This window comes from Bos mutus, chromosome X, assembly GCF_027580195.1.
Source record: "Bos mutus isolate GX-2022 chromosome X, NWIPB_WYAK_1.1, whole genome shotgun sequence".
Taxonomy (NCBI): Eukaryota; Metazoa; Chordata; class Mammalia; order Artiodactyla; family Bovidae; genus Bos; species Bos mutus.
In genome coordinates, this window is record NC_091646.1 from 94,538,262 (window position 1) to 94,555,391 (window position 17,130).

At 45.0% G+C, this 17,130-nt stretch overlaps 1 protein-coding gene and 1 long non-coding RNA gene across 2 annotated transcripts in view; one reads left to right on the plus strand and one right to left on the minus strand.

Annotated features, from left to right (window-relative positions):
- The first annotated feature begins 4,780 nt into the window (after positions 1 to 4,780).
- Positions 4,781 to 5,332, plus strand: LOC102279158 (ferritin heavy chain-like). The gene has a single exon (XM_070366598.1). It carries the CDS (start codon positions 4,781 to 4,783, stop codon positions 5,330 to 5,332), a length of 552 nt encoding a protein of 183 aa, XP_070222699.1.
- A 1,668-nt stretch (positions 5,333 to 7,000) lies between these two features.
- LOC138986409 (uncharacterized) overlaps positions 7,001 to 17,130 on the minus strand; it is a 47,162-nt gene continuing 37,032 nt past the window's right edge. The window contains exons 2-3 of the long non-coding RNA XR_011463261.1: positions 11,395 to 11,471; positions 7,001 to 7,095 (exon numbers count right to left, since the gene is read on the minus strand). This is a non-coding gene — a long non-coding RNA (uncharacterized lncRNA). The remainder of the gene's footprint in view (positions 7,096 to 11,394; positions 11,472 to 17,130) is intronic.

The following is a 17,130-nucleotide window of genomic DNA, read 5'->3' on the forward strand; positions in this document are numbered from 1 at the left end:
TCCCAGGTGATACAATCACCTCTTTCACCCTCCTCCTCATTGGATAAGTTCTTCAAGGTGGCAAGTGAGATGGAGCCTAGACTCTCACAGGCCCCTCGGTGATAGGCAAGCCTGCCGCTCAGCACCAGGGGAAAAGCTATTAGGAGCCTCTGACCAAATGGGCTCCAGTATTGGAACTGCTGGGACGCTTCCTTGGCAGCTGGGTGCTTTCAAGCTACCATTTGTGCCAACTATCTCTAAGGGATGGCTTCTTTTTCTGTCTTCCTTAAGTGAACCCTCAAACCCAAGCTGGTCATCCTGGAGCTGGTCCATTCTCCTCCGTGGCTTCTCCAGGAAATTCTTACAGTCAAACTGTGGATAGTCACTGCCGCCTTTGCTCCAGAAATTAAACTACGCTCCGGCTCCCTCTCTTAAACTTCTTAGACTGTTTAGGGTGGGGGCGGGGAATGAAGGAGGCCAGTTTTTTTAAGACAGGACAATCCATAGACTGTTCTCAGCTCTTGGGTTTGAAACCTGGGATACCGACTAAGCCTTTGACTTAGGGGTTGTCTGTTCTCTCTCTCCTCAAAACATCCATTCTCAGAGGGGCTGGCTAACCCTTCAGAACCAGCACAAAAGTGGAGAGTGGTTGAGGGGCAAGTCTCTCGTGTGCCTCGATTTTTCCTACCAAGAGACAAAGTGTACTGTGAGCCCAGACTGGCAAACCCTGCTGCTTCCCTGCAGCACCCATGAAAGCAATGTTTGGTGCCACCAAATTTCCCACATCACCCAGACCGCACGTTTCTCAGAAGACTGCAGGTTGAGCCCCATCCGTGAAGGCTGGGAAGAGGTGGCAGGCATTTCCTACTGGCACTTGTGCTCGGCCCTTCGTGGTTTTGCTGGCGTAAAAGTCAACTAGCTTGAGCCATACAGTGGTGGAAAATGGTCCGCCAACCTCTGAGCTCTGGCTTCACGAAGGGTCTTTCTTCAGAGGACGTACTCCCAGACGGAGAACTCTTGGTGGTCCTCCCATTAGCTCTGCCTAGCACTGGCGTTATCAACTCCCCTCAGATCAAGAGTAGGCAGGTACAAGGAGTGCGTTCACAATGTCTGACCTCAACCGGTTTTTCTAAGTTATTCTGAAGAATATGAATTTGCAGAAGAGAAGGAAGGTATGGTTCAGGGAGAAGACTGAACCTCAGAAAAAGCCTGTCTCGCTTGGGTCAGAGCTTAATGACAATCCTGACTGAGTCCATCTGGCTCCTCCTTCAGTGACTTCCATGCTTTCCCCGCCATAAAAAGTGAGAATCCCTCCACAAAGTTTAGAGCTTCCATCAATACTCCTCCAAAGGCCACAGATCCACCCATAGCCCTGAACCCTGCCTCATCAGAGAGGCGAAAGGGATTGGTCTCCCCATCCTTGAACCTACCAGGGTACTAAATTTGGTGCAGGGGGTTCTCAGCCTCCGGCAGGGCAATACCCAATGAAACAAGTTCCAAAAGCTCTAGATCATCAAGGTTAACCCAGGGCATTCGTACATGTACACTCTCCATTTTCTACCTCAGATCTTATATAATTGCGGGGGGAAGCATACATAGGGCACAGCTTTCTGTTTGGCCTGAATGCCCTATTCCCTTATGGGGAGAGATCTAACAAAGTTAAATGCCCAAGTGACTTTCTCACCAGAAAAAGTAGACACTAAAGTACTCCTAGGTCAAGCCTGCATTATCCAAGATGTGCTATGACAATGGAGAGACAAACTTCAATCAGAAGTCCCTGAAGAAATTCTACAAAAGGTAAGAGTGGCTGCTTGAGTTGTGGGGAGGCCAGGAAGAGTCAAGACCGCTGACCCAGTAATGGGAAAGCTCCAGCTCAGTGCCAAGTGTCAGAATTGAAAAAGCAATTGCCTTTAAAGAGGCATGTGAAGAATAAAGCCTCTGACAACCACCTTTATTAAATGCCAAGTAATCCAAACTTAGTAGTGTACTGTTAGTCACTCAGTCCTGTCTGACTCTTTGCGACCTTGTGAACTGTAGCCCGCTAGGCTGCTCTGTCCATGGGATTCTCCAGACAAGAATACTGGATTGGGTAGCCATTCCCTTCTCCAGGGGATCCTCCCGACCCAGGGATCAAACCCATGTCTCCCACCTTGCAGGCAGGTTCTTTAGCCTCTGAATCACCAGGGAAGCCCTTTTAAAGGCAACAGGCTCTCTGGAAGCAACATCCAAATGATACTTGCCCTCCAGGATCAACACCAAATAGTGCTACAAGCCAACTTGCCCTATGATCCCTCCTCCACAAAACCCATCTGGATATGGGGAATGTGCTCCCAGGATCTGTGCAGGGACTGCCCTCATGGTTGTGCCTAAGTAGCATCCATAAGATCGCCTGTAGCCTAGGATATAAATGTCCCCAGAATATTCATGTGCTTTGGATGAGCTCTTCCAGGAAGGAAAGGACAGCATTCCACTGCTAAAGATGTCCTTGATGACCCCAGAGAGCTCTCAACAATTTGTTCCACAGGCAGCATGCCCTGCAGTCCTCAAGGAAGCCTCTAGGTTATATCAGGCTAGCCTATGCCCAGCCGATGACCAACACTGCATATCCACATGGGTTCCCACCCCTGGGTGGCCTCCACTCCAGAAGACCTCACTCGTGAGTGACACAGACTCATCGCTGGAGATGATCCCATCCCAGGTGACATTGTCCCAGGCCAGGAGTTCACCATCGGAGACGCCTATGCCTTGTCCACTGGAGATGACACCCAAGGGCCAGGGCACCATGTTGGAGATGTAGCTGCTCACCCAGATGGCTTGCTCTCCAGTTCACATTGTGGAACACTGCAATGTGGACTGAGACGTTCCAGAAACAATGGACTAAGTGCACTGCCTGATGGCACCAGAGGACGAGCCGCTATGATGTTATATGGCGGAACTTGCTAGGTGCTGGCTAGCTGACCCAACCCTAGACCAAGAGGCCCGTCAGACTGCCAGTCATTTCTCAGGTCAAAAGGTGCACCCCAAAACAGACAGCGCTGCTGCCTACAAATACTGAAGGCCGTTCATGTCCTCACCTCCTAACTCTGCTGTCTCAGCATCACAGGCTGGACTGTACTCTAAGCACCTGGGTTGCTTTGTTTTGTTTGCCTGCACTGGGTCTTAGCTGCAGTATGTGGGATCTCGTTCCCCAACCAGGGACTGAACCCAGGCCCCCTGCACTGGGAGCTTGGAGTTGCAGCCACTGGGCTACTAGGAAAATCCCCTGAGTTGTTTTTTTGTTTGTTTTTAATGTTTTTTTATTGTAACATAATTGTCTGATCTTAAGCTGTTGATTGCCAAGGCATCCACATCACAGACAGCTGTCTTAAATAAACACAGTGCCAGCTACCAGACTAGATGAGAACCAGGCTTCCCCATCACAGAAGTTTCCTTTGTTTTAGAGATCACTGGATGACTAGGATAACTGCCATCTGACCACTTGGTTTTCCCTTCTGACATTTTAATTCACGCTCCTGTTTTAAATTCACCAAGAAAGACTAAATCTGTGACACGCTAGGCATCCCATCCTAGACCCCAACAAAAGCGACCCAGGCGGCACGTGTACTCACTTTCTACCCATGATCTGGCTGTGCAGCCCGATGCATGCCGTGCGGCCTCCAGCACCTGTGAGTAATAAGCCATATTTTCTTTACAAAGTTCCCTAAGGGTTGTTGCTGAGACACCTCTTGCAATCATAATAAGAACCACAAGGCGGGGTGGAGCGGGGGGTTGGGTGGGGGTGAGGTGGTGAAATCACAATGAAAAACGTGGAAGTGTTAGTCGTTCAGTCCTGTCAGACTCTGTGCGACCCCACTGACATTAGCCGGCCAGGCTCCTCTGTCCATTGGATTCTCCAGGCCAGAATACTGGAGTAGATAGCCATTCCCTTCTCCAGAGAATCTTCCAGATGCAGGGATCGAACCTGAGTCCTTTACTCCCAAATATGGATGGACAAATATTACCAGATATTTGACAGAAGTGAAAGAGATCATGATGAATAAATAGAACGATTTCTGGAGAAAAAGACAAATATACTACAGGAAACAAGAGAACATTACCAAACAATCCAAATTCATATTCTCAGAACTGTAAAAATGACAGTGGGTCTATAAAATGGGAACAGGGTGCTATAAAAGGGAGTAATTAGAGAATAAGAGAAAGTCCTTGGAAAAAAAAGTATTACGGCAAAATTAAAAATTGTGGATGCGAAGTACTCAGCTCAAAGCAGCTCTGCCACACCCTGGCTTGGATAGACAGTGGTCTCGCCCTGGCCACACCCTGGCTTGGATAGACAGTGGTCTCCACACCCTGGCTTGGATAGACAGTGGTCTCGCCCTGGCCACACCCTGGCTTGGATAGACAGTGGTCTCGCCCTGGCCACACCCTGGCTTGGATAGACAGTGGTCTCGCCCTGGCCACACCCTGGCTTGGATAGACAGTGGTCTCGCCCTGGCCACACCCTGGCTTTGTTAGACAGTGGTCGTGCCCTGGCCACAGATCCCGCCCACCCACGTGACCTCTTCCTGAACGAATCGCCAGCTCAGGCACTGACCCTTGCCCAACAGACACCTCTAACAATCCATCCCAGAGACCCACCCAGCCACCTGTCATCTGGCCCGGAGCCCGCCTCCGGCCACCCACATTGTCCACCCTGGGAAGGTTCCCAGGAGGCCACTGGCCCCCCCCCCCCCCCCCCCCGCCGATTCCTGCCCCGAGACGCTTTGTCCCAGCCGCCATTCCCTGGGTCGGGGAGTGGCCCGCCATGCTGCCCACATCGCCCTCACAGGAGCGTCAGAACTACCGCCCCGAGTGTGAGGCCGCAATCAACAATCATGCCACCCTGGAGTTTCACGCCTCCTTCCAGTGCCTGGCCGTGGCCTTATACCTCGACCATGATGATGTGGGCTTGAAGCATTTCTCCCACTTCTTCCTGCTCCGCTCCCAGGAGCACAGCAAGACAGCCGAGAGCCTGATGTTCCTGCAGATCCAGCGTGGGGGCCGCATCTGCTTCCTCAACATCAGAAAGCCTGAGACCCAACAGTGGAAGAGCGGACTCCAGGCCATGCAAGATACCCTGCACCTGGAGAAGTACGTCAACCAGAGCCTGCTGGACCTGCACCAGCTGGCCACTAACAGCAGCGATGCCCATCTGTGCAACTTCCTGGGGACCGGCTACCTGGACCAGCAGGACAAGTTCATCAAGGAGCTGGGGGACCATGTCAGCAACCTGAGCAACATGGGGTCCCCGGAAGGCAGCCTGGCAGACTACATCTTTGACAAGCTCACCCTGGGTGACAGCAACAAGGAGGACTGAGCCTGGACTGGACTTTCCCCCGAGACCTGGGTGACTGCCCAAGGTCACCCTGCCTGCCATGCAGACTGCAGTATTGCTCTTGCAGAATAAGTTCACAGAAAAGTTCACTTAAGTTTTCCTTATTTCAGTGTTGACAGTTCTTCCAATAAACTGCTTCATAAAGAAATAAAGGTCCCTTGTTGATTCATGCGTGCAAAACCTTAACCTTTCAAGTTTTAAAACAGGTATCCAGGAGTTTCTTGAGCTACCAATGCCCTGTCCACAGGCAGCTCAAGATCTGCACAGAGGGAGGGAAGAAGGGGACCCATAGGATCCTGAACAATACAAAATGTACCTTCCCCTAATAAACAATGTGGTACATGGGGTGGGTGTGGGTGAGGTGAGGCTCTGGTGAATGTGGGTGACTGTGAATAGATGAGCTATAAAAATATGGCCTGAAAATCATGATTGGTGTAGATCTCCAGAAACAGTGAAGGGACTGGGATTGGGAAGGGAACAAAATAAAGGGGTCTTGATTTGGTTTGAAGCAGACTTCTGGGTAGCAAGATGGTGGCCCTGGATGCTGGCATAGCAGAGTCCCTCTCTGACAAGCTCACCCTGGGCTACAGTGACAATCTAAGGGTGGCAGGCCTGGCTTTCCTAGAGACACACTTCCTGTGGTCAGTTGAGCATGGATGCACCCTTTATAAAACATCCCGTGTGATTTTTTTTGAACTGTACCACCCTGTGATAAAGTAACATGGCACCACTCAAAATTTACCTCATTTCCATTGAGGGTTAATCTATATAGCCATTCTACAGGGTGAAAAATATAAGCTCTTGAATGAAGGCCAATTTGTGATACTGAATATAAAGTAAAATGAATCCCCCTGAATATGAAGTCACTGGTACTGGCTGTATTGAGGAATGTAGTGTGGGAAGGGTTGAAGCTGGGAGGTATCACAGCTGGTCCAGGTGAAAGACAATGGTGATTGAACTGGAGTGGAGGATGAAGAAATGAAGAGATGTAGACACACTGCAGATGGATTGGGATACATCAGCAAGGTTTCTTCGTGGACCAGAGATGAAGAGTGAGATATGAAGAAATTAATCTAATTTAGCCTGGGTTGATGGTGGTGCCATTTTATCAATTTGAGGTCTTTTGCCAGGGGCACAGCTGGGATGGAAGGTTGGAGAAGGCATGTCATGTAAAATCTGAGATGCATATTAGACATCCAAGTGGAACTGTCATGCAGGTAGCCAGAAAAATGAACCTGGAGTTCAGAGTGGATGTGGATGTCAGCTTTAGAAATAGACCTATGGGAAATATCATGATCCCTATATAGATTGTGTGTGGTCATGGGAGTGGAAAACCTCACTGGAGAGTGGACTAGGAGTGTGGCAGAGCCTAAGCCCTGGGTAACGAACATGTAGAAGCAGGGCTGAGGTGATGAAACGCCCAGAGGGGTGCTGACCTCACCTTGACCATTAGCTCACTGCAGACTGTGCCCACCTGTGCCCACACCCCGTGGCCCCAAATCAGCCTGTTTGTGACCTCACTGTGGCCTCCTGGGATCTGCTTTCAGAATGGGGAGAAGACTGAACTTTTTATCTTCTTGTAACTATGCAGAAATAAATTTTCCAGTTTAAAAAAAAAAAAGATTTCTTAAGAAAATGATAAGGACTTGCCTGTTGGTCCAGTAGTTAAGAAACTGCCTTCCAACACAGGGGATATGGGTTCGATCTCTGGTCCGGGAATTATGATGCCACATGCCTCAGAAGAACTAAGGCCATGCGCAGCAACACAGACAAAGGACAGCAAAAAAAAAAAAAAAAATCTTTATTTTTTTCCTCTTCCCCTTTAAAAATTCAGCCTCTCAGTCAACTCTATTTGATCAGATGAAGTCTCTACACATGTAAACCCTAATATCCTAATAAAAACACTCAAAATATGTTTCTTCTGTGCCTAGGTGTGGTTAATAAGGCAAAAGGTAAAATTGTACAGATCTTGCCTGTCTTATGGTCCTTGATAAGACATGGTCCTCAGATTGACACATGGTCAGTCTGAGTCTCCCTAAAGTTTGCAAACTGCTTTGAATAAATTTCAAATATTTACAAATATTCCTCCCTGTAGCTTAGACATGACCCTGGTTTAGTCCCAGGGTCAGGGAGATCCCTGGGAGAAGGGAATGTCCACCCACTCCAGTGTTCTTGCCTGGAGAATTCCATGAACAGAGTAGCCTAGCAGGCTCCAATCCATGGGGTCGCAAATGGTCGGACTCAACTGAGTGACTAACACTTTCATTTTCCTCTCTCTGACAATGTCTCAGATCCTACATATGTCAATTAACTGTTCTCCTCTAGATAGAAGCAAGCACCAGGTGAGTAGCTGTTCATCTCTATAACTAGAAATTGACTTTTAGGTTGTGCTAGGGCTCCATTACTGCACAGGCTCTTCTCTAGTTGTGGTGTGTGGGTTCCTTAGTGTGGTGGCTTTGCCTGTTGCACACCACAGGCACGAGGCGCTTGGACTTCAGTAGTAGTGGCACATGGGCTCAGCAGTCGTGGTTCCCGGCTCTAGAGCACAGGTTCAGTAGTTGTGATGCGCAGGCTGAGGTGCTCTGCGAAATGTGAGATCTTCCTGGATCAGGGATCAAACCCAGGTCTCCTGTTTGGCAGAAGGATTCTTTACCACTGAGCCACCAGGGAAGCCTAAAGATCCTTCTTGCTCTCCAGTTTTGGAGAAACAGTTTGGTGTCGTGGATTCTTCCCCACAGATGGCCTGGGTTCAAATGCCATTCTAGCCACTTACTAAATTGAAGGCATTGGGGAATGTGAATTAACTTCTCTGTGCCTCTGTTTTCTCATATGTAAAATAGGGATCAAAAAACTATGGCTTAAAAGAGTAGATTGTTTATTATATTGAAAATGTTTAATTTCAATTTAAACATATTTAAAATTTGTATCTTTTCAATTGCCCTCAGGCAGGGCAGTATCAAATGAAACAAGTTCCCAAAGGGCTAGATGACCAAGGTCAACCTAGGGCATTCGTACATGTACACTCTCCATTTTCTACCTCAGATCTGATATAATTGGCAGGGGGGGGGTGGTGGGCGGTGTGGAGCATATGTAGGGCACAGCTTTCTGTATCTGCCTGAATGCCCTATTCCCTTACTGGGGGAAGATCTAACAAAGTTAAATGCCTAAGTGACTTTCTCACCAGAAAAAGTAGACACTAAAGTACTCCTAGGTCAAGCCTGCCCTCTCCAAGCTGTGCTATGACAATGGAGAGACAAACTTCAACCAGAAGTCCCTGAAGAAATTCTTCAAAAGGTAAGAGCTGATGCTTGAGTTGTGGGGAGGCCAGGAAGAGCCAAGACCGCCAACCCAGTAAGGAGGAAACTCCAGCCCGGTGCCAAGTGTCAGAACTGAAAAAGCAATAAGCTTTAAAGAGGCATGTGAAGTATAAAGCCTCTGAGAACCACCTTTATTAAATGCCAAGTAATTCAACGTCAGGAGTGTAGCGTTAGTGGTTCAGTGATGTCCCATTCTTTACGACCTCATGGACTGTAGCCCACCAGGCTCCTCTGTCCATGGGATTCTCCATGCAGGGATACTGGAGTGGGTAGCCATTCCCTTTTCCAGAAGATCTTCCTTACCCAGGGATCCAACCTGGGTCTCCTGCATTGCAGGCAGATTCTCTACCTACCATCTGAGGTTCCAGGGAAGCCCCTTATCAAACTTATCAATATCAATAAAATACTCCAATACTGCCGGTACAAAAGCCAGGGGCCAGAGATTATTGTTTGCATGGGATCTGAGACTCATTGACTAAATTGTACACGATGTATGTTCCACAGTGCCAAATTCTTATACTTCTACTTACAATCTTATTTGGAGACTTTTGCTGGTTTACAATTCTGGACCTAAAAAATCCCTTTTACTGCATACCACTTAGTCCTGAGGCCTAGGAACTGTTGCCTTTGAATGAGATGATCCAGAGACTAATATGAAAGAACTCTATTGTTGGATGGTGCTCCCACAAGGATCAAAGAATGCCCCCACCATCTTCTCGGCAAGCCTTAGCCAAGGACTTAAGGGACCGCCAATTAAATCAAAGAATTGTACTGCAATATATGAATAATATACCTAATGGCCAGTAAAACGAAGGAAGCTTCAGGCCAAAATACAATCCTTACTTTCAACTTTCTGGCAGACTGGGGATATAAAGTGTCCATGGGAAAAGTGAAAACTTCTCAACCAACTGTAAAATATTTATGACAAAGAAACATATTCCAAATGGAAGGGACGCATTAGAGTGACGGCATCAACCACCAAAAGGCAATCCTGAGGATTCTTAGGAATGGCTGGGCTTCGTTGTATTTGGATCCCTAAGTTTGGGATCATGGTAAACCCCTATGTGACGCTCTTAAAGGAAATAACAATGAGCCACTAAGATAGACTGCAGAATGCCATAAGGCCTTTCTGTACAATTCACTCAAGTCCGTTCTAGCAGACCTGACCTGACAATACAGATACAGAAATGCTTACAAATGGGAGGAGCTTCATGGATGGGGGACTCTTTGGTATGCAGCAGTAACTCATCAGGAAGTCCTAGAAGCAGAACTCCTCCTCCAGGTATGTCTGCCCAGAAGGCAGAGCTAATAACCTGCATGAGAGCCCTGCACCTTGGAGCTAAGAAAAAGGCAACTCCTGCTACTCATTCTAAGTACACCTTCTCTGTGGTACAGGTATGTTGGGCCATATGAAAAGAGAGGCCTATGAACATCAGGAAGGAAAGGAATACACAGAGGAGATCCAGGACTTACTAGACTGTTAGAATGCTGGAAGAACCAGCCATCACTCACTCCCCAGGCCACCAAAAGATGGATAGTAACATAACTAATGGAAATAATTTGGCCCATCATGCACGCATGCTAAGTCACTCAGTCATATCCAACTGTCTGCAACCCCATGGACTGTAGCCTCCCAGGCTCCTCTGTCCATGGGATTTCCCAGGCAAGAACACTGGAGTGGATTGCCATTTCGTCCTCCAGGGATCCTCCCGACCCAGGGATCAAATGCACCTCTCTCGTGTCTCCTGAGCTGGCAGGCGGGTTCTTTACCACTAGCATCACCTGGGAAATAATTTGGTCTGTCAGGCCACAGAAAATCAGCCAGAACCAAAACCCCAGGTCCTAAAACCCTAGCACTCATCCCACGTGTGGACCTATTGCTGTTTAAGCCTCAGTATTCAGTCATGGACCTAGAGAGCAGATGAATGGGGATGTTATGCTCAACATCACTAATTAGTAGAGCAATACAAATTGAAACTTACCATGAGGGCTTCCCTAGTGACCCAGTAGTTAAGAATATGCCTTGCAATGCAGGGGACACTGGTTCAATCCCCGGTTTGGGAAGATCTCACATGCTGCAGAGCAACTAGGCCCACGAGCCACAACTACTGAAACCCACGTGCCTAGAGCCCATGCTCTGCAACAAGAGAAGCCACTGAAATGAGAAACCCACCACACCACAGCTGGAGAGTAGCTCCCATGCAGCACAAATAGAGAAAGCCCTCACACAGCAAGAAAGACCCAGCACAGCCAAAATAAACAAATAAACAGACATTTCTCCAGAGAAGACATACAGATGGGCAAAAAGCTCATGAAAACATGCTCAATGTCGGTAATAATTAGAGAAATGCAAATCAAAACTACAACGATGTATCACCTCACACTGGTCAGAATGGCTATCATCAAAAAATTCTATAAACAATAAATGGTGGAGAGCGTGTGGAGAAAAGAGAACCCTCTTGCACTGTTGGTGGGAATGTAAATTGGTGCAGCCACAATGGAGAACAGTATGGAGGTTCCTTAAAAAACTAAAAATAGAACCACCATAGACTCAGAAACCCCACTACTGGGCATATACCCTGAGAAAACCATAATTCAAAGACACATGTACCCCAATGTTCAATGCAGGTCTGTTCACAATAGCCAAGACATGGAAGCAGCCTAAATGTCCAGTGACACAAAAACAGATAAACAAGATCTACATATATACAATGGAATATTACTCACCCACAAAAAGAAATACAATTAGGACATTTGAAGTGATGGGGATGGACCTAGAGTCTGTCATACAGAGTGAAGTAAGTCTGAAAGAGAAAAAAATCATGGTCTATTAATGCATATACATGGAATCTAGGAAAACGGTACTGCTGAACCCACTGCAGGGCAGAAATAGAAATGCAGTCATAAAGATGGACATGTGGACAAGAGGGGAAGAGGGAGGGTGCCAACTGAGAAAGTAGCACAGACATATATACACTACCATGTGTAAAATAGACAGCTAGTGGCAAGCTGCTGTAGCACAGGGAGCTCAGCTTGGGGCTCTGGGATGGCTTAGAGGAGTGGGATGTGGTGTGGGAGGGAGGCTGAAGGGAGGGGATATATGGATGCATATAGCCGATTCACTTTGTTCTATAGCAGAAACAAACACAACATTGTAAAGCAATACATTCCACCCTCCCAAGAGAAAAGGAAACCATGGCTTCCAGCAGCACAAGTAGTTCAAATGGGCTGATTTGAGACTGGCCAATCAGCTGATTCCTCGAACCCCTTAAATTTCTCCTTCAACCTTGGGGTGAAGAACCAGATTTGAGAGCCTTGCCTCCTGTCTCCTTGTCAGCTGACCTCACAAGAAAACTTCCTTTTCTCAAAAGCCAATGCTATAGTACGGGGTTCTATGCACATCAGGCAGTGAGCCTTTCTTGGTAATAGACGCACGGTTAACCAGACGCATCAAGTGACATAGACACACACACATTTACCTATTTGTTTCATCACAGACTGCTTTGTTTTATACCATGGGTTGTCAAACTATGGCCTGCAAGCCAAATCCCGCCCACCATCTATTGTGTTACTTTTTTAATTTGTTAAAGATGATGTTTTTTGAGAGTCCCTTCGACTGCAAGGAGATCAGACCAGTCTGATTCTAAAGGAAATCAACCCTGGATATTCATTTTAAGGACTATTTCTGAAACTCCAATATTCTGGCCACCTGATGCAAAGAACTGACTCACTGGAAAACACCCTGATGCTGGGAAAGACGGAAGGCAAAAGGAGAAGGGGGAGACAGAGGAAGAGATGGTTGGATGGCATCACTGACTCAATGGTCATGAATTTGAACAAACTCTGGGAGACAGTGGGAGGAAAGAGGAGCCTGACATACTACAATCCTTGGGGTCGCAAAGAGTTGGACATGACTTACTGACTAAACAACAACACTTTTAAGAGAAGTTTTAGGCTGATAGCAAAATTGAGAGAAAGGAACCGAGATATTCCCAGGCCACATATTCCCTGGCCCCACATATGCATAATGTATGCCACACTCAACATCCAGAAACAGAGTGGTAAATTTGTTACAACTGATGAACCTACAATGATACATCATAATCACCCAAAGGCCACAGTTTATGTTAGGATTCCTTATTGGTGGTGTACATTCTATGGGCTTGGACAAATGTATAGGGACATGTACTCCTGATTATAGTCATGTACAGACTTTTCAGTGCCCTAAAAAATATCCTCTTCACATATTCTGTACTCCTCCCCTCTCAACCACTAATCTTTTTACTGTCTCCATATTTCTTACATTGAGATATAATTGACATATACCAATGATTTCAGGTATATAACATAATGGTTAGATATCTGTATATGTTGTGAAAAGATCCCAAGTAGTTGACATCCATTACCATACAATAGTTACAAATGTTTTAGTTGTGATAAGAACTTTTTAGGCTTACTGTACTAGGAACTTGCAAATATACAATAGTGTTATTAATGACAGGCACCATGCCATACATTATAACCCATGACTTATAACCTGAAGATTTTGTCTTCTGCTTCCTTAACCCATTTTGCTGACCTTGACCCCCTCACCTTTGCTCTGGCAATTACCAATCTCTCCTCTACGAGTTTTGGTTTTTGCTTGTTGTTCTTGTTTTAGATCTCGCATATAAAGGAGATACATATACAGATACATATATGGTATCTGTCTTTCTTAGTCTGACTTATTTCATTTCACCTAATGCCTTCCATTTGAGGTATTTCAAATCCTAAAAGATAATGCTGTGAAAATGCTGCACTCACTATACCAACAAATTTGGAAAACTCAGCAGTGGCCACAGGACTAGAAAAGGTCAGTATTGATTCCAATCTCAAAGAAAGGCAATGCCAAAGAATGCTCAAACTACCGCATGATTGCACTCATCTCACACGCTAGTAAAGTAATGCTCAAAATTCTCCAAGCGAGGCTTTAGCAGTACATGAACCGTGAACTTCCAAATGTTCAAGCTGGTTTTAGAAAAGGCAGAGGAACCAGAGATCAAATTGCCAACATCTGCTGGATCATCAAAAAGGCAAGAGAGTTCCAGAAAAACATCTATTTCTGCTTTATTGACTATGCCAAAACCTTTGACTGTGTGGATCACAATAAGTTGTGGAAAATTCTTCAAGAGATGGAAATACCAAATCACCTGACCTGCCTCTTGAGAAACTGATATGCAGGTCAGGAAGCAACAGTCAGAACTGGACATGGAACAACAGACTGGTTCCAAATACGAAAAGGAGTACGTCAAGGGTGTATATTGTCACCCTGCTTACTGAACTTCTACATCATGAGAAACACTGGGCTGCAAGAAGCACAAGCTGGAATCAAGATTGCTGGGAGAAATATCAATAACTTCAGATATGCAGATGATACCACCCTTATGGCAGAAAGTGAAGAGGAAATAAAGAGCCTCTTGATGAAAGTGAAAGAGGAGAGTGAAAAAGTTGGCTTAAAGCTCAACATTCAGAAAACTAAGATCACGGCATCTGGTCCCATCACTTCATGGCAAATAGATGGGGAAACAGTGTAAACAGTGGCAGACTTTATTTTTCTGGGCTCCAAAATAACTTCAGATGGTGACTGCAGCTATGAAATTAAAAGATGCTTACTCCTTGGAAGGAAAGTTATGACTAACCTAGATAGCATATTCAAAAGGAGAGACATTACTTTGCCAACAAAGGTCCATCTAGTCAAGACTATGGTTTTTCCAGTAGTCACGTATTGATGTGAGAGTTGGACTGTGAAGAAAGCTGAGCACCGAAGAATTGATGCTTTTGAACTGTGGTGTTGGAGAAGACTCTTGAGAGTCCCGTGGAGTGCTGGGAGATCCAACCAGTCCATCCTAAAGGAGATCAGTCCTGGGTGTTCATTGGAAGGATTGATGCTGAAGCTGAAACTCCAATCCTTTGGCCACCTCATGCAAAGGGCTGACTCATTGGAAAAGACACTAATGCTGGGAGGAATTTGGGCCAGGAGGAAAAGGGGATGACAGAGGATAAAATGGCTGGATTGCATCACCGACTTGATGGACATGAGTTTGGATAAACTCCAGGAGTTGGTGATGGACAGGGAAGCCTGGCCTGCTGTGATTCATGGGGTCACAAAGAGTTGGACACGACTGAGTGACTGAACTGAACTGATGATAAGTGATGCTGAATACTTTTTATGTACCTCTTAGCCATCTGTATGTCTACTTTGCAGAAACATCAATTCAGATCTTCTGTAAGTTTTAGTAATCAATTTTTTTTTTTTTGCTATTTTGGAGATTAACCCCTTATCACAGGAGTCCTCAACCTCCAGTCCGAGCAGCAGCAGCATTAGATTAGAAATAAAGTTCACAAAATATGTAATGTGCTTGAATCATCCTGAAACCATCCCCACACCCAGTCCATGAAAAAATTGTCTTCCACAAAACTGGTCCCTGGTGCCAAAAAGACTTGGGACCACTGCCTTATCACATTTATCATTTGCCAATATTTTCTCCCATTCAATAGGTTGCCTTTTTATTTTGTTGATAGTTTTACTTTGCCATGCAGGAGTCTTTTAGTTTCATGTAGTCCCACCTATTTATTTTTGCTTTTCTTGCCTTCACTTTAGTGTCAAATACAAAACCTCACCTCCAAGACTAATGGCAAGGAGTTTACTAATGCCTCTGTTTTCTCCTACAACTGTTATGGCTGCAGTCTTACGTTCAAGTCTTTAATCCATTTTGCATTGATTTTGGTGTATGGTGTAAAATAGCGGTCCAGATTCATTGTTTTCCATGTGGACGTCCTGTTTCCCCAATACCATTTACTGCAGAGATTGTCTTTTCTCTATGTATATTTCTGGCTCCTTTGCATAAACTAATTAAATCGGGTTTATTTCTGGGCTCTATTTTCCACCATTGATCTGTGTGTCCGTTTTTATGCCAATACCATACTGTTCTCGTTAATGTTCCATACTTTTGTCTCTTCTAGGTTGTGATACATTTGGAATCATACAGTATATATAGCCTTCCTAGATTGGCTTCTTTCACTTAGTAAGATGCATTTATGTCTTCTCCATATCTTTCCATATCTTGATACCTCATTTCTCTTTAGTGCTGATTAGTATTCCACTGTCTGATTGTATCAAAATTTGTTTTATCTCTACACGTATGGAAGGACACCTTGGTATTGTGAATAAAGCTGCTACAAACATCTGCATGCAGGTTTTTGTGTTACCGTCCCTGATGACATATGATATGGAGCATCTTTTCATATGCTTGTTTGCCATTTGTGTATCTTCTTTGATGAGCACTTAAGGTCTCGGTCCCATTTTAAAACTACACTGCTTGTTTTCTTATTGTTAGGTTTTAAGAGTTATTTATCTATTTTGGATAACAATCCTTGATCATGTGTCTTCTGCAAATATTTTCTCCCAGTCTGTGCCTTGTCTTCTCATTCTTTTAATATTGTCTTTCACAGGGCAGAAGTTTTAAATTTTAATCAAATACAGTTGGTCAATTACATACCCAAGGTTATCTGAGCTTTCTCCACTGTTCTTTTCTGGAAGCTTTATAACTTGACATTTTACATTTAGGTCTATGATCCATTTTAAATTAAATTTTATAAATGATGTACAGTGTGTGTCCTTTCTTTGCATGTGCATGTCCAGTTCTTTCAGCACCATTTCTTGAAAATACTATCTTTGCTCCATTGTATTGCCCTTTCTTCTTTGCTAAAGATCACTTCATCATATTTATATGGTTGTATTTCTGGACTCCCTGGTGGTGGTTTAGTATATCCATTTGGGGGTCCTAACACTGCTTGGAGATAAAGTGTGTGTGTTCTGTCATGTCTGACTCTTTGCAACCCCATGGACTGCTCCTCTGTTCATGGAATTCTTTAGGCAAGAATACTGGAATGGGCTGCCATTCCTGTCTCCAAGGGATCTTCCCAACCCAGGGATCCAACCAATGTCTCCTGCATTGCAGGCAGATTCTTTACCTATTCCCTAGTTTATTCATTGAACTATCTGGCTATTCTTTCCCCAATATCATGCTGTCTCAACTACCATTGCTTTATAGTAAGTCTTGAGGTCGAGTAATGTCAGTTTTCCAATTTTATTGTTCTCCTTTAATAGTGTATTTGCTCTTCTATTTCGTTTTTTCTGTTTGCTTCTGCTTACCAATTTTATAATAATTTTAGTGATATCTACAAAATAACTTGCTGTGATTTTTACCATCTGCTTTTGTAATAAAATTTTACTGGAATTGACCCATGACCATTTATTTACATGTAGCGTGTTACTGGGTTTATTCTACAAAGTCAGTAAGTAGGCGAGACAATGTCCACCAAGACAGCTACCAATCCCTTCCTACTTGATTAAGCTCCATTCAAGTGTCCTGAGTACAAATTATAAGACTTTATATCAATTAATATATTGATATATTTATT

Excerpts from the sequence above, each read along its gene's own strand:
- LOC102279158 (XM_070366598.1), top strand. The coding sequence starts at position 4,781 with ATGCTGCCCACATCGCCCTCACAGGAGCGTCAGAACTACCGCCCCGAG.